Consider the following 25,655-nt stretch of genomic DNA (forward strand, 5'->3'; position numbering starts at 1 on the left):
TGTGAGGTTTCCCGTTTTCTTTGACCAGAAAAGTGCATTAGAAGCAAGTTGAAAAAAATGTATGTATGTATATATATATATATATATGTATATAAATATAAAGGGGTGTGTCAAGATGTTGCAATATTAAAATATGACACATTTGTCATCCTGAAAGACTCTAGCAATAATGACAGGAAATGAAAAAGAAGGGATGATTTTGCCCACCTCCATAAGTTGCCATTCCCACGTCTGGTTCCTCTGTCTGGCTTCCCAACAGGAAGAAGGTGAGCTTGGTGCTTGTCTTCAGGCCCTGGGCGGCTTTGCTCCATGAAACAAAGGCTTCAATCAAGTTATGACTCTTGTCAGTCATACATTCTCTTTGTCTCTGCGAGGGGAGGTGGGGGCATCCACGCTGGGGGGCATCCAGACTGATAATATAATTATCGTAATCGCAAAAAAAGCTGAAGATGTGGCTTCATAATCATCCTCATCACCAGTGTATGCAACTTTATCAGTCACTGAGTGCAGGACACAACAGTTGAAATGAACATCAATAAAGTCATAATACAACAACATATGGAACACCCCAAATCTTAGCAGTCATGTCAAATTTGAGCATTTTGACTGACTTCTATTTCAGATTTATTTGAAGAAATACTCCACAGTCAAAGAAATATCATCAAATGATCAACGTTAAAATCGATGGAAGTATGTCATCACTTTATTTGATTTCAGTTTTGTTTTCATCTGGTTTCTAATAAATCCAAAATATAAAATAATGAAAAACATACTTATTACTATATGGAAATGTAGTTGCACTAGAAAAGAGTTTTATTTTTGTTCTACTAATGTGATACATTTTATGAGTTTTAAATAATGAAAGGACATTCATTTTCCATCATTTTCCATAATCAATGACGTTTAGTCAAATTTAAAGTTTGAGTTTTATTTTATTTTAACCATAAAAATTTTAAATGGATGAGTTTGTCATCATATTTTCATCTATTTGATATCTTTTTTAGTATTAAAAAACAATGAAACGAGAAATACAAATGTCAAAAACAAAAGTTACATTTTTTAATCTGATTAATCACAGCTTTCAAATGAATCATGATTAATCACCATTTAATCATTTGCAACCATGTCTGAAATATGCCATTTTTTTACTGTACTTGATTAAAAGAATATATACACACACACACACACATATATATATAAATATTATAATATTTATATCTTTGTATTTGCAGTACAGCAAACAAATGGAGGCTCCCCGTGTTCTGATTTAGTGCTAAACTATGAAAAGCAGGCGAGTCGTCATGCAAGCAAACAACAACCAGGAGCTCATAGAGAAGCCAGACGGCCGTGAAGCCTTTCAGTGTTTCATCGTATGACATCACACAAGCGGGCGGCCATATTGGACAAGATGGCTGTTCTATAGCAGGACGGCAAGGCATTTAGTCTTTGTTATCGTAGATCTACAGATTTTTTTTTAATTAAAAGAGACGTGCCCTCTTCTTCAGGTCGTTCCTCTTCCACAGGGCCAGACGGTCAAAGTGTTCCAGATTCATGCCGAACACCCTCTGGAAGTCTTGGGGTGATAGGTGGCGCTACAAACACCATACAAACACCATACAAACACCATACAAACACCATACAAACACCATACAAACACCATACAAACACCGTGACTTATGGCAGACGTAGCGGCAAACAGGACAGCACGGCAGAGGAGATAATCCCGTTTCGGATAAGCGGGACGTGTCACCATGGTAACGTACGGATAGCTACTCCACCATGGCGTAGCCTCCTGACAAGCCAACCAGCTTTGTAGTACTACATGTCAGGAGGTACTCCACCAACAATCCAAATGACAGTCAAGTCCAAACCTTGGTAATACACCATACAGTCAATTCAAACTTTATGATCATATTTTGTTAATCATTGGGGAATTTTGTTAATCATTGTTTAGGAACCTGGCACAAAATGGCATGCAGAAATATCTTACGGAATTTTCAAGATAGGAAAAGTAGGGAAAATATTTGGAAAAACAGCAAAGTTTGTCTGAATACATCAAAAAATGATGATTGACATTTATCCAGCCCCGCCCGCACACAAGGAGAGTTCCTGCTGCACCAGAAGTACTACATAGTGTCTCCATAATGTACTGGTACCGGTACTGGTATATATATGGTCCATATGGTGCTTTTTCACTGATATGGGCCGATACCGATTGGGGGCCGGTCGATGGGAGCGCCTCTAATTGGAACGTGCAAAAATTAGCTTTCAAAACAGGAAAACTGACCCGGAAATGATGGAAAATTCTACAAGGATACGATAACGGACTTCAAGAGAATTCATGGAAATGTACCAAAAAGTACTTTTCAAAATGGAACGCGTGCCTTGGAAAAGTAGCCATATTCAATAAAAGTACAAGTAAAATGAAATGTGATGAAAATACGGGACACCAACGGAAATGTTAACGTTGACGTTCCAATCATTTGGTACTCACCTCCAGTCGAGTGCGATCAATGTCTCTGGGAAGTTTCACTTTCACTCTGTTTGTTACTGCCAGCATTTCATAAGGGTATACCTGCAGCAAATGTCAGTTATTCTACCGGGATATTGTTTATTATTATGAATAATATTACCCAAATAACTGGAATCTTACCTTGTATTCTGGGAGACAAAGAAGGGAAAATAGGACAATTGGTGAATATCATCAAACAATAAATGAAGTGATGCCATTTAAAACCCATTAGAGCTCTTGTCTCAAACTCACGGCCGGGGGGCCAAATCTGGCACATAGTGCAATTTCATCCGGCTCGTGGAACCGTTGGGAAAATATCATGGACCTTATGGGACAAAGTGCTGATTCAGCAACTCCTGGGCTATAAACCCCCCAGTGTGGAATAATAATAGCGCCTACGTGAGTCAATGGCTTCGTCCATCCGCATCCTCATTTGTACCGCAAGACTCGGCGTAGCAAAGGCGATGTTGTACCTTAACCAAGACAGCGTAGAAATGAAAAGCAAATCATGTAGGACGCTAATTACCTCTCATTCCCCCCCAACTTTGAGAGTCTGGATCAGCGTCATCCTCCGCCATCTCAGCAGCCTGTAAAAAAACACGTTCGCAGTATAGTACTTCACCAAAGCAATATGTGGGAAAAGTACACATTTGAAAGTAGGAGTGCTTTCATGGAAATGCATTTTGGATTACAATAATGGAAACTCATGAGCAAAAATAAGTTACAATGTGCAATCTTGCATTTTTAACATAGGAAACGTCCATGAAAATGAGCCAAATGGGAATTAAATTGAATTTTTAAACACAACAGCGTTTCATGGGAACTATTATCAATATTTATTCATATATTATAAATATTTGGGAACGTGAGAGAAATCCACCCATCCATTCCATCCAGTTTCTATGCGGCTTGGGGTCATTGGGGTCATTGGGGTCGCGGGTGTATGCTGGAGCCTATCCCAGCTGACTTTGGGAGTTGGAGAAATATGTGCTAAAATTGCAGATAGTGTTTGTGCTTGACAAAAGACAGTTCTCCTCCCACCCCGTGTGGAAGTGGTTAGTTTTTGTCTTCTTACTTTGTTCATTTTTCCCACTCCATTTAAAACAAATCAATTGGAGGCTAACTAGTTATCCCAGTAGCTTAGCTTATCTCTTGTCCCTGCAATGATCCCATAGCCTGCGCTGTGGGGGTGGGGTGCCATTTATGACAGAACATAAGAAGTTACATTGAGAACTTTGTTGACACCACGGATGTAAAGATAAAATAAGGAAAGTTCTAAAAGCGTATTTAGAAAGTCAAAGAGATTTCTACAAACTACAAACATAGCCGAGATTCTCTTGTCAGGGTGGGGTCGGGAAGCAATTAGTCGTGCTAAACAGGAGAGTGCTGTACATGGGAATTCATAGACATAGTATTTCAAGATCGCATCATCAAGCTAGCATTATTAGCTAATAGCAGTAGCTCACCTTGTCGATGCCATTCCTTCCGTAACCGGGTAAAGATGCAAATTTATTCCGAGGGAAACCTGACAAAAAGCAACATTGAAAAACATGTAATATTTCATCCTCCATTTGCGCCATCTTGCCGGAACGTACTCACTTGGCTTGGAGGTTTTCATTGGCAAACTACATGTTGACTTGCGTGGGTCCAGATCTTCGGGAGTGGTCTGTCCATCCGTCATCCAGCTGGTCCTCTAAAACAGAACGCAGGTGTCAGGCCACGCCCTCACAGGCGACAAAAACTGCAATCAGCCAAAACATCCACGACAAATGGACGCTGCTCATATCATCGCCTGCTTTCGGGCATCGGACCACCGGTAGGTTGGGAGTGCTGGCCCAGCCCCCTCCTCACCATGTCGGTCCGCCACGGCGAGTCCAGGACTGCAGACGCCTGTTGACCTCACGCTAAGCGTGTCATTTCCGTGTAGTCAGGCAAACCGCTGCGTTATGAAAGCCATGATGTCACCCACCCATTGCCATCATGTGACCAGAAGTGAGCCTCCATGACAATATTTCCACTTGCATGACATTCTCCTGATATTTCGTCTTATTCTCCAAAATGAATGGTAAAAGTAATTCCACTTGTCCTAAGTCTGGATGAGCCTTGGGAACGGGATGGTGACAGATTTAGGAAACGCTTTAGGAAACCTTTCCAGTCTTCCATCGTTTCAACCTTTCATACGCGGGGAAACGGCGTTCTGGGGGACTTGATGCTCTATTTTCGGAAAACGGCTTCCAAAAGTCTAAAAACGCCGGATTGTCGCTTCTTTCTGAAAACGATGACTTCTCCGACCTGTCGCCATCACGTGACCAGAAGTGAGCTTCGACGACAAGCAGACAACCCCCCCCCCAAAAAAACCCCAAGAATTTGCGTGTGGACCGGGCCTAATGCGCACTCACCTTGCTGTCCTCGCCATCCTGCCAGGAAGTTCTAGAAGCTGAAAAACAGCAGAATGTTACAAGTACGAACTTGTTATTGACGTGGTCTATTTGATTTTTTGACATTAACATTATAATGAAAATGTGCTTGAATGAAATGAATTATTCCATTTATGGGAACTGCTTATAAGAATAAAAGTCATGCATTTTTATAATCACGTCCAGTACGCACACTGACATATGATATAGAAACATTTTTAAAAAAATGCTAATTCTGCTAGCCACTTTTCGTAAAGAATCCTGCTGCCCGAGTGTTGGCGAGATCGCCAATGCACGCAACGCAAGCGTGGAAATTTGCATGCAAGAGAGGAAAAGTTCAGGTTAAAATCCAGGAAGCGGACTGTACCATGCTGTTTGTAGATGGGGGGTTTTCTATAGATATTATCTTTGACCACAGGCTCTGAAAACAGGAATACAGGCAAAGAGGGACATGGAAATAAGCATAAAAAGAGGAGAGAAAAGAGAGACGGAAGGAAAGCAAAATGGAGAAAAAGAAGAATGAGTTAGTGATTATTTTGGAGGAGTTCACATGCAAAATGTGATGTAGAAATATTACCATTCATTGTTATAGAAGACAATTAGCTTAGGATCATATACAATCAAATAAGACCCTTTCATTACTTAAACTGAGTTGATAATGCAGGAAATGTAAAATACAATAAGCAATTTTTAAAGTGTGAATAACTAAAAAACTTGCAACAAAAATATGAGTTATTTTAATAAAATGAATACACTTGAAAAAACACCTGCTTTAAAAAACAATTAAATTAATGGGACTGACTTCAAAATTACTTTCTCTAGTAAATGGGAAAATTCCAAAATTAATACACCCCCCCCCCAAAAAAAACAAACTAAAAATGATTTCCAATATATATTATATTTCTAAGTGAATAAACTAAAAAATGTCATGGGAATAAGGAGCAAAAAATGTGAATTGATAGAAATATCCTGAAAAAAATCGTAAAAAAAAGAAAAAATGAAAAATGTGGCGTTCCATTTGTGGTCTACCTGGTATGTGGAAATGGCGAGGGGCCGCCACGTACGTCGTCCCCGAGGAAGGGGACTTTCCGTCAGAGTAGGCGGATAAGCTGGGAGTACTCCGACCACTTTCGCTCCCTCCAAGTCGGGAACATGAAACACAGACAAGATGAATACATGAGCGGGCGTATTCGTATACTACGTATACTACAAGCGAGTACGGCGTCACAGGAAAGGCTGGGAAAAAAACACACATCCAATGCAAGTCAACCACAAAAACGTACACACAGCAAACAATGTAAGGGGATGCAAGAACTCTGTTACGCCCCCCTGGGTGGGGGTGGTCCACGTCTTCGGGGAGTTGCCATAAACGGGAAAAAGCTACTGCCTTCGGGGAATGCAAGGTGCCATGAAAAGCTACTGCCATGCCTGCCTCTTGTTGAGCCATACAAATACTGGCAAGTACGTTATGCTTGTTTAGGCATCTTCTGTTGGAATCACTGGAATGGATGGAATGGATCTAATTAGCTAACTTCACCATGGAAGACCAACAGTCCAACCTTGGGACCAAAATATTTCCATAAGAATCCCCCCCCCCCCCGCTTCCGAATGAATGATTCCGTAGCAGCAGTAATGAAGCCATGCATAACGAGTACACAGACTGATGGCCAGAAACGAGATGAAAACAGAACGGTCCGATACAGAGCTAGACCCTTATATGACAAACCACAATACTAGAACCACATGACAAAACACAATGGTCCGATACAGAGGTAGACCCTTCATATGAAAACCACAATACTAGGACCACATGACAAAATCCTGCTAACCATTCACAGACAAGATGGAGAAGTGGTCTTTTACCATCTGGAGAAGGTAAAGTGAGATGCAAGGAGGTCCTAGCTTTAGTGTCAGGTAGCGAGTCCTGTTTGAATCCTGAGAGACGATAATGGAGGTCAAGTAAGCGTGAGAAAAAAACCCTTTAAGACCAAAACATAGGACTCTGAGCATGTGCAGTACGTCACAACAGTTTTTCCTCTTTCCGAAACCAAGATACCTCAATGGGATTGGGGAAAGGAATATTCCACCCCTGGGAATCCCATTATATGTTCATTCGGATTGGCACTTTTCTTTGGGAATGATATACAATGTATACAAAGGTTACATTCTTTCCGTTTGAGCAAATAAAGAGAATGCAATTGGACTATTTGGGTCCATGTATACGTGGCTAGCTAGTGAGTACACTCACTAGTATTTTATTATGTCTTCATGGAAAAACACTAAGTCTGTACAACTTCAATTTGCTTTCGCCTCAAAGTAACAAACCACAAATGTCTAAACCACTGGCAATAAAAGCGAGTAACCTCATCTTAAACTCTACAAACGTGACTGGTTAGCGTCACAGGGAGTAGAATGGGGAGCTAGCATGCTAAATTGATGGCTGAATGTCACCGGAAGTTCAACTTGGCACTTCATGTGGCACTTTACACGTATTCAGGAGTCATACGTATTCAGGGGTCATACGTATTCAGGGGTCATACGTATTCAGGGGTCATACGTATTGAGGAGTCATACGTGGTGTTAGCATGAAAGCAAAGTTCAAGCAAGCCAACATGGTTAGCATAAAACGTCGGTAGTATCACCCCACCATGCGGTGCTTCACGTACAGACGATAGACCGCTAGCTGGTTGGAAACGAGGAAAGGGCAAACTTGTAATATTATGAGACAAATATGAGAAAAAATGCCCCAATTATCATGAAAAGGTGTAATATTATGTGGAATACTTGGGATGTCACCAGACCATCAAGACAAACGTTACCTTTGAGAGAAGTACAGTGAAAAAATATCCACAATATATTGCAATTTACTTATTTCATTTCTACTGTGTTACACTCAGCATACGCTGTGTGTATGCTAGCGGCCCCGCCTCCACCCACTTAGATAAAGAGACTCTATATAGACTGACAAAAGGGCTCACTCCGTTCATGCTGTTGTTCTATGGAGCAAATCAGATATTGTGACACACCTTGTGAATACTATATAATATCACATATAATATATATATCTATTATGTAATATTATATATAATACTATATAATATTACAGTAATATAATATTGTAAGATTGCGTACAAATATTGTATATAATACTATATAATATTACAGTGGAGTCTCAGTTAGCGTCCGCTGCATAGTAAAATTTTTTTGTTTATCATCATAAAATGTATTTAAATACATACATTTTCCCGGATGCTATTATTTTGTGAGAAATCATTAGTTTTATGAGAAAAAAGTGATGAAAATGATGATGTCATGTCATGAGAAAAAAGTACATTTAGCTGACATGATACTCATTGTAAGATACGGTATAATATCTGAAGCTAATCTAATAATTTGATGGTGGACGAGAGTAAATACGAGGACTATAAAACGACTCCAGCAAACGGTCCAACGCCGGCAGGGATGCAATGGGGTCCGCTGGGGGGGGGGGGTGCTACCTCTGAAGTAGGGGATGAAGTTGTGCTGCTGCAGCATGGACAGGGTGGTGGGGTTCAGGTGTAAAGACACCCCTACACCGCCACCTCCTATTGTGGCCGGGTACTTTGGACCGGCACCGGGACTGCCCAGGCGGGGCTCCGGTCTACCGAGGTCACGGGTCTGGTTGCTGGGTCTATTGCCGAGATAAACCTCTGCTCCTGAATGTCAATTAAAAAATCAAAGAATGATAAATCAAATAATGATACAGTGCAGTCTGGGTTAGTGTACGCCCTGCTTAGCATGTGTTTCGGTTAACATGTGCCCTTAGTTTGCGTACAAATGTGTTCTTATGTACCATCCTTGTTAGCAGCCTATTGTCTTGCTAATGCATGGAAACAGGAATCTTGAGTGGTCCTGTCACCTGTGGATGACATCAGCAGCTGCAACCATCTTGACAATAAAGTCAATAAAGTCATGACTTCATTTAATAATACAACACTCCAAAACTAAAGAAAATCATTGATTGATCATTGATTGAAAATCAATGAAAAATCATCATAATTGTGATTGATGAGGGAATGACGGGTGTCGGGTGTATGGATTTACCTGGTCTGCTGTTCTGGGGGGACCGTGATGGAGTGTAACGTCCATAGCCGCCCAAAGAACTGTTGGAGCTTGGACTGGAGGGTCTCATCTGACAGGGGGACTTCTCTCCGTCGCCCTGCAAGAAAGCATGTCATCATTTCCTTCATACGCAGAAGTTTGAATTTTTATTTGATTCATTAGGCTGCATGGTGGACGAGTGGTTAGCATGTAGGCCTCACAGCTAGGAGACCCGAGTTCAATCCCACCCTGAGTTTGCATGTTCTTTTCTCCGGCTACTCTGCTTTCCTCCCCCATTCCAAAACATGCTAGGTTCATTGCCCCCCCCCCAAAAAAAATGTCCATAGGTATGAATGTGGGGGGAATGATGCTGGGATAGGCTCCAGCACCCCCGGGACCCTCGTGAGGATAAGCAATAGAAAATGAATGAATGAATTGAATCCATGAGTTTTCTTATCATCCAATGTGGAGATAATAATGATTATTTATTGATGTAAAAAGGAGTATTATGGGAAAAGAACGTTGACTATTTCCCCGTCTGTGAGAATGGTAAAGTAGTAAGATGCCGATGAGGCGTACCTCGCCATTGTGCGTGGCTTCCTGGGCGGGGTAGCTGACGTACGGCGAGTAGGACAGCATGTCAGGTCGGTCTATGTTGTAGATGGCCTTGGTTTTGGGCAGGGCGGCCAGGTCTTTATAGTCCAGCAACTCCTCTCCTAGCTTAGCCTGGCAACGTCAATAAAAAGATCCAAAGTAAAAATTCTTCCAATTTGTAGCTGGGCTGGCGGAGTGGCAGCCATCTTACATAAATGACTCGGTTGGGCGATCCCGAGGCGCTGGACGCCGGGACGGACGTGATGCTCTCTGATGAAGTCCTGGTCACCTAAAACCACAATCACATGACCGCATTCATTCAGGTCCTCTAGGATAAGGTCTTGGGTTGCCGGGTCTCTTCTCCAAGATGAGCTTTCTTCTGAGAATGCACCTCCAAGTCAGGGACCAGGGACTAAGCCCTTACAAGGGTCTAGGGCCTTGAAGGCAGTCCTGCTGGTTGACGGGTGGAAGCCAGTGGCGTGCACCCCAGGCCTCGGGACCCCAGACCTGTCCTAGATACGCGGGTAAGGAGCCATCCGGGGTCCGAGACCTGCTGCCCCCCAGACCCTGCCGTTGGTTGTGGTGCATCAGCTTGTTTTGGGACGGCCATTTTTGCCCTGTGGGGTGGACAAGTGTATCCCCAAGTTCCCCTCACCTTACTCTTCTCTTCCTGCTTGGCCGCCTGTCTGCACGGAGGATGCCAGATGGAAGACCCTAAGGACGAGAACCAGCTCCACTTATGGGGGGACGGTCTGACCCTACAGCAGACGATGGCTGTACTTCCTACCTTGGAGGTACATCTCCTCTCCTTCTGCAAACATCTGCTCACAGCGAGTACAGCGGGCACACGATGGATGGTAGTGCTTCTCTCCGGCCTGCTGACGCCAGGAAATACGTCATATTATGTTACCATAAATATTACCATATATCACCATGATACCATATGTTACCATATTATATTATTACCATATCATGTAACATCGCCACCACCGAGACTATAGAACAGGAAGCACAACTTAGTGCAACACTTCAATGCCGTTTGTGTGGGCTTTGCTTTTTCTTTGGCTACAAACTCAGATAGCAAGATGTTGACAAATGTTGCTTTTCCACCGGAATCATCAGACTGGTTGCAAGTCAAATCTCAATGCAAAGAATTGTTGAATTAACCAAACGGATGAAAGTAGTACTCTAATTGGCCACTAGGGGTCGGCCTTGTTAACTGGGAACTGGGAACTGATTATGGGATGCACTCAATCTGATGCATGTTCAAGTGAAATCAAACCATTACCATTACCATTACCATTACCATTACCATTACCATTACCATTACCATTACCATTACCATTACCAAATCTCCTATATTGTGTTATAGCACTGTAAAGGTGCTAAAGACTATATGGCCGCCATTTCATGCCTCCATTGATGTTAAAAATACCTTTTTAGGCTTTGGACTTTTTTTTCCCTAACTGGTCCTTTGCGATGTATAACAGGGCAAGGCGGGGTGCCTTTTGGGGAGTTTTGGGGGTGCCAAAGTAAAACAACTTCATCTAACATCCCCTCCAAGATTGTCTATAAAAAGATCAGCATGTATTAAAGAAGACAAAATGAAGTTCTTATGAATTGTAGCGAGGAGGCTAGTGGATGCCCACCAGAAGGTCGGTGATACGTCCCACGTAACGTACTTGGGAAGTGGATTCATTCTATTGATGACATTTGTAGTTGTTGCAATAAGTCCTCCTTCCTGTTCCACGCTTATCATCACAAAATGTTTCTTGCTTTTTCTTTGGCTTTCTGAAAATGTTACTACGATATAGAATATCAAGTATTCATGCAGGACCTCCAGGACTTTCCCGGTGATGTACTTCCTGCAGCTCTCACACTGGATGCCGAACATGGCATGGTAGTCCATCTCGCAGTAGGGTATCCCGTCCCTGGGGGGCAAAGCCCAGACAATGGCGGCCCAGGTTAGCTCCCCAAGACCACAAATGAAAATGTACGGTATTTGCTCGTGAATATGGACGTACTTGCTGATGTACTCGGCGTTGAGGACCTTGTTGCACACCTTGCACTTGAAGCAGCCCAGATGCCAGTGCTTGTCAAGCGCTACCAGCGATTGTTCGTTTGTGAATTCCTTCCCGCAGCCGCAGCAGTCTGCGCCCAAAAACATGTGGGTATTTATCAACCATGCGCTCATAAATCAGGACTAATATACTGACTGTGGACCGCTTGTACGGGCGCGGGACCGCTGACGGGAAGAGGCTGGCTACAGTTTTGACAAATACACTCCTTGCCGTTGAAGGTTACTCGGCCACCGGCCGGAAATGGCTGCCTGAAAATGAAAGCAAAGACGAGGCGTCAGAAAGTAAAGGATATCGGCAAAACTCTTGGGCAAACAACGTAGGGCGCGTACATCACAAAAAGATGGACTTCATGTGCGATTTTTCTGGAGGTCTTATACTTATATTTACTTATTTATCAAATATTATATTTATATATACATTTCCACTTGAATCAACCCCCCTTGGAAAAAAGTCAAAAGGTTGAATGACAAAAATACTGAAAAAAAAACATTTGAAATTTGAAATTTTACTCACAGACATTTAGAATTTAAAATCAGTATCAGAAATAAAGAAACCTTATTTTGAGCTGACAAACAAAAACATGTAAAAGTGAGAGGTCTCACATTTGCTGAACGTTTGTGGGCGGGTTTAAGAGCTAATATGCTAATAATAAAAAAAAATAGTCATACAAAAATATGCTTGCTGACTTTAATGTTAGAAATAATGGCCCATAGTTCCCAAATTGATATCCTTTTCATGAAATTGGATGTAATTATCCTTGTAGTTGCACATGGAACCCTTTACCACACAGAGATTTCCCCTACTTATTAAAGATACAAACTTATTTCCATCTGCTATTAATTGTGAGTTAACTGTGGACAAAATGCAATTAATATTTTAATCGATTGACAGCCCTAATGTATATATATATATATGTTTTGCTTTTTAGTACGATGGTATGGGAGTGAAGGACATGACGAGGTTCATCTTGGTCGCGTTCCACTTACTTGCAAGACGCGCACACAAAGCATTGTGGGTGATAAGTCTTTCCCAGGGCGGACACCACCTCCCCTTCTATGAAATCCTGGCAGCTGAAGCAGCGGGTCCCGTAAAGGCGCTGGTAGTCCAGGGTGCACATGTACTCTCCTTGGCGCAGGAAGAAGCCGCCATTGGCCAGCTGGCATCCGCACACTGGAGACAGAATAGAATAGAATAGAATAGAATAGAATAGACTTTCTTTATTGTCATTGCACAATAACACAGCAGTGAAATTGCCAAGGAAATGTCGTTGCCTGGCTCTCGTGTAAGAAGAGCCACTTAGATGCATTTTGCTGTCATCTGTGGAAGTGGGTTGGCTGGCACGGCAGGACGTAAACAGGAAGGGGCCGACGTGCACTTTTGGAGGTCACATTGATGTGTTGGTCGGCATGGGGAATCGAACCATCCCTAAGGACCTTGCCAACACGTGAAAGTGGTCCACGTGTACACTTGGGTACTAAAGCTGCCAGGAACCTCAATGCCATTACCTTGCTTATATTCTTTATGCAGGCGGAGGCGGCTCTATTTTCATGACCCAAAACTGCTCACTGGACCTCGGACTCAAAAGATACTCCAGCTTTCCTCAAAGACTACATCCTGGAAGGGGTCCCCAGCCAATCGCGCGGTGCATATAGTCACAGCCACATATACTACATAACTAATAAACAGTACACAGACAATCATAGGCATCATAGCACCAGCAGGAATCATCCATTATTGATAGTCTCCCTACCAGGGGTGGGTATTAGCCATTACCAGAGGTATGCTACCATGTTAGTATAACATATAGTCACAGCCACATATACTACATAACTAATATACAGTACACAGACAATAGCATCATAGCACCAGCAGGACTCATCCATCATTGATCCAGTCTTGTATCCTTAAAAGTCTTGTACTGATCCAGTCTCCGTACCAGGGTGGCTATTAGCCATCGCCAGAGGCCACGTTAGCACTGAGAAAGGCCTGCAGTCCCGGCGCTTTAAATAGCCTTTACAGTGATGCTATATGCGGCGTATGAATGCCACTTGAGCGGGGTTACACGCTTTGTGCATTTTAGCACGCCACCGTGTCCTCTGGGTTAAATATACGCGGGCGATGTCATTTCTGGTATGACCGTGCTAGCTTACGTACACACACCGTAACCGCACCTTGTTTGTTTGTGTCACCTTGAACCTCGGTTAGCATCTGCTCCAGTTAGCGTGATTTGATGAATTCATGTCAAAAACGGTAAAAAATCTATGCTCTTCCAATTGTTTAGTGTTGACATTTGTGGCTTTCTGGAACTTTACGGGACTTCTTATTCAGTAAGTTGATTGGGTTAAGGTCCGTTTCAGTTAGAGTCGGATCTTGTGGAATGAATTCATGATGCTAACCAAGGTTCCCCTGAAGTATGCAAGGATAACGTTCCCAAGGCTGGCAAGGAGCATCAGGTCAATATGTCCGACTCCACAGAACCTTTGTATCTTCTAAACAGCTGATTTCATCTGCAGGATGGAGCCGTCTTCATGCGTTAGCTAAAGGAGTAAGGGTCATCAAGAGCACCCGTTCCACCACAGGGACCTAATCAGGTATTTCACCCACAGGAAGCTTTTATAAGCTAAAGACGTAAGGGTCTTCAAGAGCACCCGTTCCACCACAGGGACCTAATCAGGTATTTCACCCACAGGAAGCTTTTATACCTGGAAGTGGAGTTACCAGGAAATAGAAGGTTTGCTAGGAGATAGGCTAATGAATAAGTCTCCATCCTAGCCAAGTGAGGCCGTGGTAGGTGTTGGACTGATGGCTGCTATGTTACGTTTTAGACGCCAGGTTCCTGCCGTGGACTCCACCTACCTTTACAAATGAAGCACTTCAGGTGGAAGTGTTTATTCTGGACTCGGAGGGCCTCCCCTTTGCAAGGTTTTCCACAGTTCTGGCAGGCGATGGGGCCTCTTCCTGGTTTCTGCTGGGCCACGGGGCTTTGGACCGCCTGCGGCTGAATCACTAGACAAAGCAAATAGCTCGTCACGTAACCGGTCACGCCTTCGGGGATCAGCTTAATTGCCTTTATTTTCACAGGAAACATTTATGTCATCCGACCGGTTTCAACGCTCACGCCGACTTGGCTCTGAGGTTCCAGTCTAGGTCTTTAGATGGCTGAAAGACTCACAATAGGATGCATGAAATTGCGTCCTTATTTTAGTGTTATGATGCATATTTTTTTGGAATTTGATAAAAACACATCACCATGGTTTTATAATTGACTTCTATTTGTATATGTTTTACATTTTAAAACGATTTGAATAAAGTTCTATGAATAAGTTTCAATTCAAGTCTTAATGGTGACAGCAGTTTTAGTCCCCACTGTAAAGACAGGGGACGGGGCCCCGCTTTCCCTTTCTGAGAACCCGTCCGCTGGCAAAGAAGAAGTGAGAGAGCCACAGATACAGGTGGGGGTCTGAGGGGGTCCGAGGGGGTCTGAGCATCGTGTGGCCCACGGTGAAACCGAGTTGAAAACATCAATTGGAAGAATGAAAAAGAATGAAGAATATTTTCTTACTGGAGGGGGGGAGGAGAAAGGCTCATTGGAGGGGGCAAGTCTCACTAATGGGGGTTCAATTTAGAAAGTCATTTTCATGGCGACTCAGAAATCTTTCCAATAAATTCATGATTTCATTCATATATATTCAGATTCATATTCATATTTATCTGGGGCAACTAGTTCTCCTCTTCCATCTATGGGGGTGTAAATATGACACTTTATGAATATCATTTCTTTCACTGGAACATAGTATAAATGTGACATTATCAATTTAACATGTTATTGTTTCATGTATGCAAAATAGAACATGTTATTGTCATATTCATATTTACATGAATAAGAACTATTCAGCTATCTATTGAGCTAGCTATGTTTCCATATTGAAATCATTTATAAAAAAGTCATGCTGTTTTCCCTCCGTGGGATATTATCAGACTAGCGTGAAAAGTCGATGCTGGCTGTTATTCCTTCTGAAAGCACCAACTTCCAAGAGGTGGACAAACATGGCACCCACGTACCAGGTCACATGCTACTGCCGCCGACATCGCCGTTCCCAGTGAGGGCTAATACGTGGGTGTCCAAACGTTCCCACTGAGGGCCACATAGTGAAAACATGAAAAAAAAGGATCCAAAGGCCGCTTAGTAAAGCAAGAAGAAGGAGGGCGGGGCCATCACGTTTACGTAACGCTATACTAGCATAACACTTCCAATCACAGGAAGATGACGGCAATAATGGAACCACCCATTGTCTGTGAATGCACCTCACGTGAAGGGCAAGTGACTTGTCAACCTTGAGTGGGAGAGGAAGGACATCAAGTGGGAGACACTCAACCATTCGTCCAACACACAGCTGCAGATGTCTGCTGGAGAATAAGACATCAAATATAACATAATATGGCGGTCCCCTAACATCTCAGATGTGACACGGAGTTGAACATTTCCTGCAATTTGGGACGCCACTTGTCAGGAAGGGGTGACGGTGGGTCCTGCGGCCAAAGCGGGGGTCAACCTTGGTGTTTTCTGGTAGACACACCCAGTGTCCATGTCCACACACGCTGTCCTTGTCCACACCCACACAATGTCCATGTCCACATACGCTGTCCTTGTCCACACCCACACACTGTCCATGTCCACACACGCTGTCCTTGTCCACACCCACACAATGTCCATGTCAACATACGCTGTCCATGTCCACGGCGCGTTCACACACACTACGTGCTCTCCGTGAAGCCACCGTGTATTTGCAGGCATCCCGTTGCTATACATTCAATGATGGCTAACATTGCTAGCTAAAATTGGCCAAATGCTATCATTGGCTGGGTTTCGTACTCGCAGCAGGAAGAGGTCGGGAAATAATGCCTGAACAATGTTTGAACGTTGGCGCCTTCGCCACAGCCGCCCAAGGCTGGCAAACAGTCTCCTTCATTTCCAAGGACTCTTTGGGGAAAGGAGTTGCTGTCCTGACTGGTAAACAACGATTCTCCAAACCAAGAGCGTTGTGTAACGTATTACAATGTCCAATACCCAATATGTAATACCCAATATCCAATACACGCGTAAATTCCACTCAGTGCTTGACTGAAGCACGCCTAATGCAGCATGTACAGTATATCAGTATATTTCAGCACTATTATTTTATTTCAACATATTTATATAATACCCAATTGGTTTTATTTACATCCTGAGTTTTTTTTATTAATTCCTTGTGTCGTTATATCATTACGTTTTTCTTAATTTGTTTAATGACCAATTTACTTCTGTATTTATGTCCTGACATATTTTTTAGGAGTCAAATACATTACTTCTAATTATTTATTATATTATATTTATAATTTTTATATCTCATTATTTCTTATGATAAATGCATTATTCCTGTATTCATGAGCGAAAATGATTTAAAAAAATCTAAAATGGTCTCTATTTTAGGCCCGGACCCTCACTTTGGGAAGGGCTCACATGTAAACAACCAATTTAAAGACCCCCGGAGTCAAACAGAAGCACTTGAGCGTTGTGTTACATAACAGCGTCCCGCTCCAGAAATAGAAGAATATAGACGAATATCGGCTAATCGCCATGCTTACCATTTTCTTCTGGCATTTTGCTCGTCCAAACAAATAGTTGCGTTTCAGGCGCTGGTGAAAGTGCTGTGCTGTCGGCTGGGTGGTGTAATAATAAATGTCTGTCTTCTATCTGCAGCTCCGGAATGAGCTGGATGTCATGTGACTTGCTCTGCTCGCTCGCTCGCTAGCTTTCTCTCTGTTATTCCAGACATGCGTTATAAATAGAAAGAGCCTACACACACACCTATGTATGTGTGCTATGCTTCTGTACGGTGGTGGAGTGGTGGCTTTTTTGCTTGCTGGTCACACTTCAATGTTTCAGACGATCAAACAGATGTAAATATTAGCCAATCATAATTGACGTGTAATCACCACATTTCCATGACTGATGTTGTGCCAAGAGTGTCTACATTTCCTAAACATGGCGCCCTCACGTCCGGCTTCAGGGCTCCACACTGACAAAGTGTGTCCGACAATGCGGGCAGGTGAGGGTGGATGAGCACCAGGGGTTCCTAAGTCAGGGGTCTCCAGCCAGAAGATGATGAGCTGTCACTTTATTCATTTTTGATCTACTCCTATACCCACTATATCAGAAAGTGGGCTTCGATCATCCTTAGGAAGCTGTGACCAATCACAGCAGAGTGGGGCGGGCCGTGGGTGGAATCAATTAAAACCAACTGTTTTGGCAGGAAGCACATATCCAAGGAAACACAGCTGGATAAGGTGCAGATTCTGGAAGATCTACAAGGTTTTCTGTACAGGTTATTGTGTGTAGCTGCTCTATAGAAGTCCACGACACGATACAAAGGGTGGAAAATGAGCATGCTAAGTCACCTTTAAGGAATTGATTTCATGACATTGGAAAACGCTCCAGAAGGAAAGATGCTAACTTGAAGCAGTCTTCAAGTATCTGGCACCCAAGTTTGTGGGTCCCGTAAGGCCAGGGAGGAGTACTTTTGGACTACCTCGAAGCTCCATGTCTGGCTTGAGTCCAGCCCCCCATGGTGAATACCAAGTGTAAAGATGCTAACTGGTACTACAGATAACACTTTTTCAGGGTTCTGTTGGGCCATGAAGCAGAATGTTTGCTTCCTTAAGTATTATTATTATTATTATCAGTAGTAGTAGTAGTAGTAGTAGTAGTAGTACTCACATTTGACACACGCTTCTTAAAATAAACTAAATATTCTGTCATGTCAGCGCTTGTTGGCAGATTATTTGGTTTCATTTAAGCAAGACTGCTCGTCTATTACTTTTATTTAGGAGAAAGACATTTCAAACCAGTTGGGGGACTGCAAGGCCGTAGACCAGGACTACGGCAACAGCAACCCCAGAGTGTGATGGTGGACACCCGGGGTAAGGATGCTAACTTGGGGTACTCCTGTATACAGCAGGACCTTTTGATGACCTCACACCTGGGTCATAGGTCAAAGGTCCTGCTGTATTGCAAGGCCGGACCCTGAGGGTGGACATCAGGAGTTAAAAAAGCCAACTTCCAAGACTTGTCCAAAAAAGCAAATAAACGCAATAAAGTCCACTGAAAACAATACAAATAAGTAAATGACCACATTTCTAAAGTATTAGTTATTAAGTAATAATAAATCAAGTCAGACTTTACAAAGAAAATTGCACATTTCCATGTACTTTAACACAATAACACTACTGTGATTATTTGACAAAACTCATTCATTGATTATTATTAGTGTTTATTAGTTATTGATATTGCTGACAGTTTTATTTGATTTTATTGTATTTGAGAAAACAATAACGTAAAACTATAGTCTATTTCAATTCCCTTATTTAATTATGTATTCATTTCTTAACACAATCACAAAGCAAACCGCCGACACACAATAATAAACATATAGTCTAGACCCGGGTTTTCCAAACTGAGGGTTGGGGGCCACATCTGCTTATTTGTGTTTTTTAATAGGGTCAGCCGTGTGGTAAATTCCTCAACCAAACCGGCCTTTCTTGGCCTACATAGGCCCCGCCTCCTTCCTAGAAGTATAATAGCATGATTGAACACAATGGGCGCTCCTTACCAGTACTGCTCATGTTGCCGGTCTGCAGTCAGTGGTCGGATGATGCTGGAAATAAAGACCCCCTGAAGGATGTCAGCAGCTGAGGCCCTCCTCCCGCCGCACCCCCTCCCCTTTTAGAAGTATGTAGCTAGGGTGGCGGTGATGAGGAGGGGGGTCCCGGGTGGATGTGACTGATGGATGTGTGAGGATAATACCCCGTCCTGCTGCAGACACACTGCGGCAACGCCTCTCTCTACAACTCGGGCAGCTTGGGCGTGGACCCGCTGGGCAAAATACGTCAATAAATAAAAGGATATAGCCTTTGTTTCCTAGTTGGGCCACCAAAATAATGCCCGTGCTAACAAAGCAATAATCACAGCTCATTAAAGCAACATTAATGCATTTACGCTGAAAGGACATTTCCTGTTTGGCTGATATGGTGAACGAAACAGTGACGTCTGAGCTGACAGCGCGCAGACTTATGGGAATTGTATTGTAATGAACCGGGAGTACAAGCGAGGGTTACGATGCTCATTGTGTCTTCTTTTATTTGTAAAATAGTCTTACATTTAACCACACACAGAATCATTGAAATACACATTCAAACACTATTTAAATTCCTGAAGTATATCTAAGGGGGAAAGAAGTGTACATTAAGCTAGGCTAGCTGTTCGCTGTAGACTGTCTGTTCTACGCGTGTGCAAAACGCGTCAACAGAAGGGGTGCATTCCAATATGAAAGGCAAGGTTTTTTCCCCCAAAGTGCTTTAATAGAGGTTTAAGTATTCATCTTGACCGGCACAATGTGTTGTGCCCTGCAATAATGATAACCATTAAAAATGGCGAGTATTTCGTATGTGTAAGAAGCAGCAGAGTGCAGCTCTATATCTACAACAATCGCTCGAAACGTAATTGTTTGGGATGAAAGTGACGGAGTAGAGGTGCGTTCCATTTTTCACTTCCCCTCAAGTGGCCTCCACAAAACGCCGGCAATGACGTAACACCAAGTGCCGACGGCCAAATCAGTCAGCAAAAGCGACTTAAACCGCTATTGGAACGCAGCCCTGGTGTTTCGCCCTCATAGCGGCAAACATGGCCGCTACCCTGTAAACAAAGCAAGTTTAACCGAAGTAAAATTATTCTTCGTCAATAATTTGGAGCCGCTTCCCACATGGACACAGAGGGGAAGGTCGACAGCGGTTTCGGATACGAGGTTGTTTTTACGCAAAGCGATGAATCAACACCATGTTGCCCTCATGGTAAGGAAGTGGAGAGCTAGCATAACCGCTATCACGCGTGCGTGTGACTATTGTGTCATGTCTTTTTAGGGCCAACGTTGTTATTCCAAAAAGTTGGTAGGGACGGCGAGAGAGGAAGGAGATTTTATGCGTGTTCGGCTTGCAGAGACCGGAAAGACTGCAAATTCTTCCAGTGGGAGGACGAAAAGGCAAGCTTCTCTTCTCTAACCCATACACGCACGAGGGGTTTGTTTTGGCGTCAACCGGAAGAATTGCGGGGTTGAAGGCGGCGTCACATCCGGTGGTCGATGTCACCGGCTCGGGGTCAAAGTATTTGTGGCCAGAGCCGTTCTCACATGTCGAATTCGTTCAAATAGGGATTTGGGGAAAAAATACTATTAAGAGAGTACATTATAAATGGAAAACGTTTAAAAAAGTACCAAAAAAGAAAGAGAAAGAGAAACGTGGTTGTTTGACTGATACCAACAAGCCAAATGCTAAAACCAAAGTTCAAATATTGTTAGAAATCAGAATTGTTGTTGAAGATGGAAATTGAGTACAAAATTGGCAAACAACATAAAGGGTTCAAAGATGACTGCACTGATTCTCAATTATTTTGTGTCATGCCCCCACTGGGAGTCATGGGAGACAGAACTGTTTTTGCGCCCGCTTGATTTGAAATATTATTGACAAACTGATATGATTCAGAAAAGACAGGACTCCGTTTTTTAGCACGTCTTAAGTATACGACCACATACTGCATGTTGTTTGGAGCATGTTTTTTTTTTAAATGTACTTTTACTGAACAGAATGCTTTTCAAGATTCTGCTGGGTAACTTTACGGTGCTGATTGTCCCTGAGGCGATGGAAACCTTGTTTGCTAAAATCAAATGAATCAAAGCAACAATAAAAACACTCAAGAGCATTAGCCAAATCAATAAACTATGATTTAGTATGTTTTGTACCGCTTCATCTGTATAAGTGGCCATTTATTCAGGCAACACCATAAATATACTGTCAGGATTGCATAAAAATAAAATGGCAAAGTAACACAATAAAGCAGCAGCTGTATTCAAATCCATGATGGAGGTAATAACAGTGCAGCCAAACGATGAAGGACACATACACGACCGTATCCATGCTGGTGTGAGAACAGACACGTGAGAAGCGCTAGTTTCATCTCCTACATTCATTTCACGTGGAAAATAAGCTTTCACTGCCGTTTCATCGCATGTGCATGGCTTTATGCAACACACCATGCACACTCACACATTTGGAGCAAATAGTGTCCCTGGCATGTGACGCCATTTGCATTCATCTGCTAAACAGTGCACAAAAATACGGTCTGCGTGCATTTGACATTGTTCAGTGTAAAAAGAAGTTGACCAATTTCCAATCTTGCAGCTATCGGAGGCGAGGTTGCTGGCCAGAGAAGCAGAGAACAAGTTAAAGCGGCCTCCGTTTAGCCAGCAGCAGTGCGTTGCAAGGTAAGGCTGGTGCCAAATGTAGCTTGATAGATGGCCAGATTTGGGGCTCAGGCTTCTTTTGGAATATATGGCACAAAAAAACAAAGAAAAAACTAAACATTTCTAATGAAAGAAAGTTAGCCGTTCAGCACCGACCAAGCTAGCTTGCGGCTTGGACGGTGGTGCCTCGTTTATCACGGTTAACTCATTTGCTACCAAAGACGTACAATATGTATACTTTTGGTTTTTTTTGCAACCCGAACGCCCCATCCCAAAGTCATAGGGATTTTTGTATGTCATGTATGCGGCGGCAGTGGTTTAAGACTTGACATTTTATGAAATAATAATAATAATAACGGTTGTATGAGGAAGTATATTTGATGTCGGTATGCTGATTTTCAAATTGTACCACCTTTTACTTTTGTTATTTGGTAGTTATTCCTACATTCTTTTCCCCATGATTTTAATATTCACATTTTAAAAGATTTATTCTCCATTATGGGATAATAATTGTAACCATACTACTAATAATCATCCCGGTTGCCAATCCTGCAGGTTCCGACAGTTTCTCTCCCTCCCGACAGACAAGAGGAAGTTTTGTGGTGATTGTCAGACGCTCGTCCTTCCCGATGAGCTGGCTGAACATGCCTCCCACTCTTGCTCGTCCGTTTCTGCCTCTCAACTGCGAAGGCCGAGCTTGCTTCTACGCCCTCTGGTGGACAAGAAGAGCAATGCACAGTATCTCTTCACGGAGCGCACCTCCCACTTCCTGCTGGACACCCTGGTTGCTATGGGATACCGCAAGGTGCTATGTGTAGGCACGCCAAGGTAAATCCCATGACGTAGCTTCTTATTGGCTTAAACATAAAATTAAAAAGGCTGTTTTTTCATGTTGTTTTTCCCGCCAGGCTTCACGAGTTGATAAAAGTCAGAAACCTGGAAACCTGGAAATCCAAGCCATTGAAGAGCCTTCTTCTGGATATCGACTTCAGGTTGGCTTAGCGTATATCAAATACATGAAACCTTTGTTTAGTGATTATTAGTAACAAAGGGTCCGTCTAAAACCGAGTCCCAAAGCAGTATAAAACCAAATGAGCCGTTCCAGACACTCAAAAATGTTAAACACAAAACATTTTTAATATAGAACAATTAATTTTCCATGAAGGGAAAAATGTAGTGTTTCTCACCTTCTTCATCAACATGCTGGCACTTTGGCACCATTTTGGGTTACAGTATTGAGGTGAGAAACACTATTGAATTTAAGAAACTACTCATGTCAAAACAGGAAGGTGGTAGTGGTGGTTGATCCTGCTGCCACATCACGTCTTTGAGAGTCATCAAGAATCATGTCTTCACCGCAACCTTAAATGATCATTTATATGGCCAATTATAATTATATGGCCATTTATATGCATTCAGTCCTAAACTTTCCTGGATTTGAGGTCCGATACAGAATAATGTGATTCTACCCACATGGTAGAACGATACCGCAATCAAACACTGGCACCTGGTGGTGGAGGAGGTGTACTGTCAGGAGGACGCAGGTCGATGTGCCGCTGAACTGTCTGAAGTCAGATGAAGGCAATCACCTGGAGTGAGCTGTGGAGCATCCACCAAGGTGCCCTATCCAGTCCTGGGTGGGATGTCAGACCCTCCTCTCCCAGAGTAGATACACCTGATGCCTCAATCAAGTGCTGAAATAAGAACATGAGAGACCAAAGATGAAAGACCAAACCAAGTCCTTCTGAATCAAACCCACAGGATGCAGTCTGGGATTGTGAAATCTGGGTTGATTTCGGTCAGAAGCTCACCTTCTCCCCTGAAATCCCAATGCTAACCTGCGCCCAGACCTGGTCCTCTGGTCTAAATCCTGCCAGCAAGTCTTCATGGCCTAGCCGACAGTCCTGTGGGAGGAGGCCATCGATGAGGCCAGTGAAAGAATGACAAACTGTGACATGCCAACCTGGCAGCTGACGCAGAGAACTTGACTGGAACTTGACGGGACTGGAACTTGAAGGTCGGTCCAGTGGAGGTGTGCTGCAGTGGCTTTGTAGCCACTTCCATCACAAGGCTCCAAAAGGAGATCCGCATCAGAGGGACCATGCAATCAAAGACCATCAAGGAGCTAATCATCTTCACGGCAAGAAGCAAAAGGAGATGGTTTGGAGCCCCGGCGTGACAAACGCCTGGGCCTGCCCAGCCTTGGGCCTGCCCAGCCTTGGGCCTGCCCAGCCTTGGGCCTGCCCAGCCTTGGGCCTGCCCAGCCTTGGGCCTGCCCAGCCTTGGGCCTGCCCAGCCTTGGGCCTGCCCAGCCTTGGGCCTGCCCAGCCTTGGGCCTGCCCAGCCTTGGGCCTGCCCAGCCTTGGGCCTGCCCAGCCTTGGGCCTGCCCAGCCTTGGGCCTGGGTCCTAGTGTGAGAAGGCCAAAATGGTAGCCAACTGATGATGTGTCATGGTCAGCCAGTCTCAAATCCAACCCATTTAGAGAACATTTGAGCTGGTTGTCAAGAGATTGGAACATCCTGTCCTTTTTATGGTGAAAATAACAAGACTAACGAGGTTTGGTGACATGAGCACTTTAAATCCACTTATTAAAACCGCTTATTTTCATCCTATCGCCAATTTGACTACAGACTGGAATGCTGTGGAATCAAAGTACTACACACTAGTGTCCTCGTCTTGAATAAAAACTGAAATTTATGATACAGTATGTTTGATCTTTTTATTGACTAACCGCTGCTCACTGTGTTTCTTTGCACTTTTCTTAGGTACGCCCAGTTTTACACCCAAGATGAGTTCTGCCACTACAACATGTTCAACCACCACTTCTTTGATAGCGAGGTAATTCATGACCACCATTGATAACGTCCTTAGCCAATGACATAACACACATGAATCAATGTGTGTATTCAGGACTTATTCATGACTTGTTGTTATTCATGTGTTGTTAACGTGTGTTCCACCTCTAAGAAGACTACTGGTAAACATGGTGTACTTCATTGTTAGATGCCTGAAGGTAACTAAAGATGGTAAACATGGTGTACTTCATTGTTAGATGCCTGAAGGTAACTAAAGATGGTAAACATGGTGTACTGCATTGTTAGATGCCTGAAGGTAACTAAAGATGGTAAACATGGTGTACTGCATTGTTAGATGCCTGAAGGTAACTAAAGATGGTAAACATGGTGTACTGCATTGTTAGATGCCTGAAGGTAACTTAAGATGGTAAACATGGTGTACTGCATTGTTAGATGCCTGAAGGTAACTAAAGATGGTAAACATGGTGTACTGCATTGTTAGATGTCTGAAGGTAACTAAAGATGGTAAACATGGTGTACTGCATTGTTAGATACCTGAAGGTAACTAAAGATGGTATCAATCAGCGTGTGGAACAATGAAAGATCTCCTTTGCAGTCGCTAGTTTCCTAAATGGGGGGTCCCCAACCACCCTGCTGTGGGAGGCGTTCAGGTGCAATGAAGAAAAAACGACAAAATACATTTAGAAAATAAATACACTACAAATGCATATACATTTTGGAAATATGGGCCATTGTTATTTTTAATAATATACATTTAGAAATCCCATTGTTTTTGCATGTGACCCGATGGTCCTTGAATGCACCATTGTGCTTGTGCTAACAT

General features: G+C 43.1%; 2 protein-coding genes across 11 annotated transcripts in view; one reads left to right on the top strand and one right to left on the bottom strand.

Annotated features, from left to right (window-relative positions):
- Window positions 1-1,090: 1,090 nt before the first annotated feature.
- On the bottom strand, window positions 1,091-19,593 carry ablim2 (actin binding LIM protein family, member 2). Of its 9 annotated transcripts, XM_078788472.1 has the most exons (22): window positions 17,310-17,441; window positions 14,541-14,690; window positions 12,671-12,854; window positions 11,820-11,932; window positions 11,628-11,754; window positions 11,441-11,534; window positions 10,391-10,478; window positions 10,259-10,317; window positions 9,815-9,892; window positions 9,589-9,735; window positions 9,013-9,127; window positions 8,427-8,624; window positions 6,793-6,864; window positions 5,959-6,066; window positions 5,297-5,350; window positions 4,912-4,949; window positions 4,112-4,205; window positions 3,979-4,037; window positions 3,039-3,099; window positions 2,654-2,661; window positions 2,495-2,575; window positions 1,091-1,592 (listed from the first exon to the last, which is right to left on the bottom strand). In XM_078788472.1, exons 1-22 carry the CDS (start codon window positions 17,323-17,325, stop codon window positions 1,479-1,481), a joined length of 2,058 nt encoding a protein of 685 aa, XP_078644598.1. In that variant the 5' UTR covers window positions 17,326-17,441; the 3' UTR covers window positions 1,091-1,478. The 9 variants fall into 9 exon arrangements, 8 of the variants coding, with proteins under 8 accessions (XP_078644598.1, XP_078644578.1, XP_078644582.1 ...); XM_078788452.1 differs by lacking the exons at window positions 6,793-6,864; window positions 17,310-17,441 and adding an exon at window positions 19,334-19,593; XM_078788456.1 differs by lacking the exon at window positions 8,427-8,624.
- A 682-nt stretch (window positions 19,594-20,275) lies between these two features.
- Window positions 20,276-25,655, top strand: part of zcchc4 (zinc finger, CCHC domain containing 4) — a 7,506-nt gene continuing 2,126 nt past the window's right edge. Inside the window, exons 1-6 of one of the 2 annotated variants that reach the window (XM_058078220.2) lie at window positions 20,276-20,570; window positions 20,640-20,758; window positions 21,954-22,036; window positions 22,571-22,843; window positions 22,924-23,007; window positions 24,782-24,854. In XM_058078220.2, coding sequence (XP_057934203.2) covers window positions 20,483-20,570; window positions 20,640-20,758; window positions 21,954-22,036; window positions 22,571-22,843; window positions 22,924-23,007; window positions 24,782-24,854 — 720 coding nt within the window. In that variant the 5' untranslated portion in view covers window positions 20,276-20,482. The remainder of the gene's footprint in view (window positions 20,571-20,639; window positions 20,759-21,953; window positions 22,037-22,570; window positions 22,844-22,923; window positions 23,008-24,781; window positions 24,855-25,655) is intronic. The other variant, XM_058078219.2, reaches the window with a different exon arrangement.

This window comes from Doryrhamphus excisus, linkage group LG2, assembly GCF_037039965.1.
Source record: "Doryrhamphus excisus strain RoL-2023G ecotype Guam linkage group LG2, RoL_Dexc_Guam_v1.1, whole genome shotgun sequence".
In the NCBI taxonomy this organism is placed as follows: domain Eukaryota; kingdom Metazoa; phylum Chordata; class Actinopteri; order Syngnathiformes; family Syngnathidae; genus Doryrhamphus; species Doryrhamphus excisus.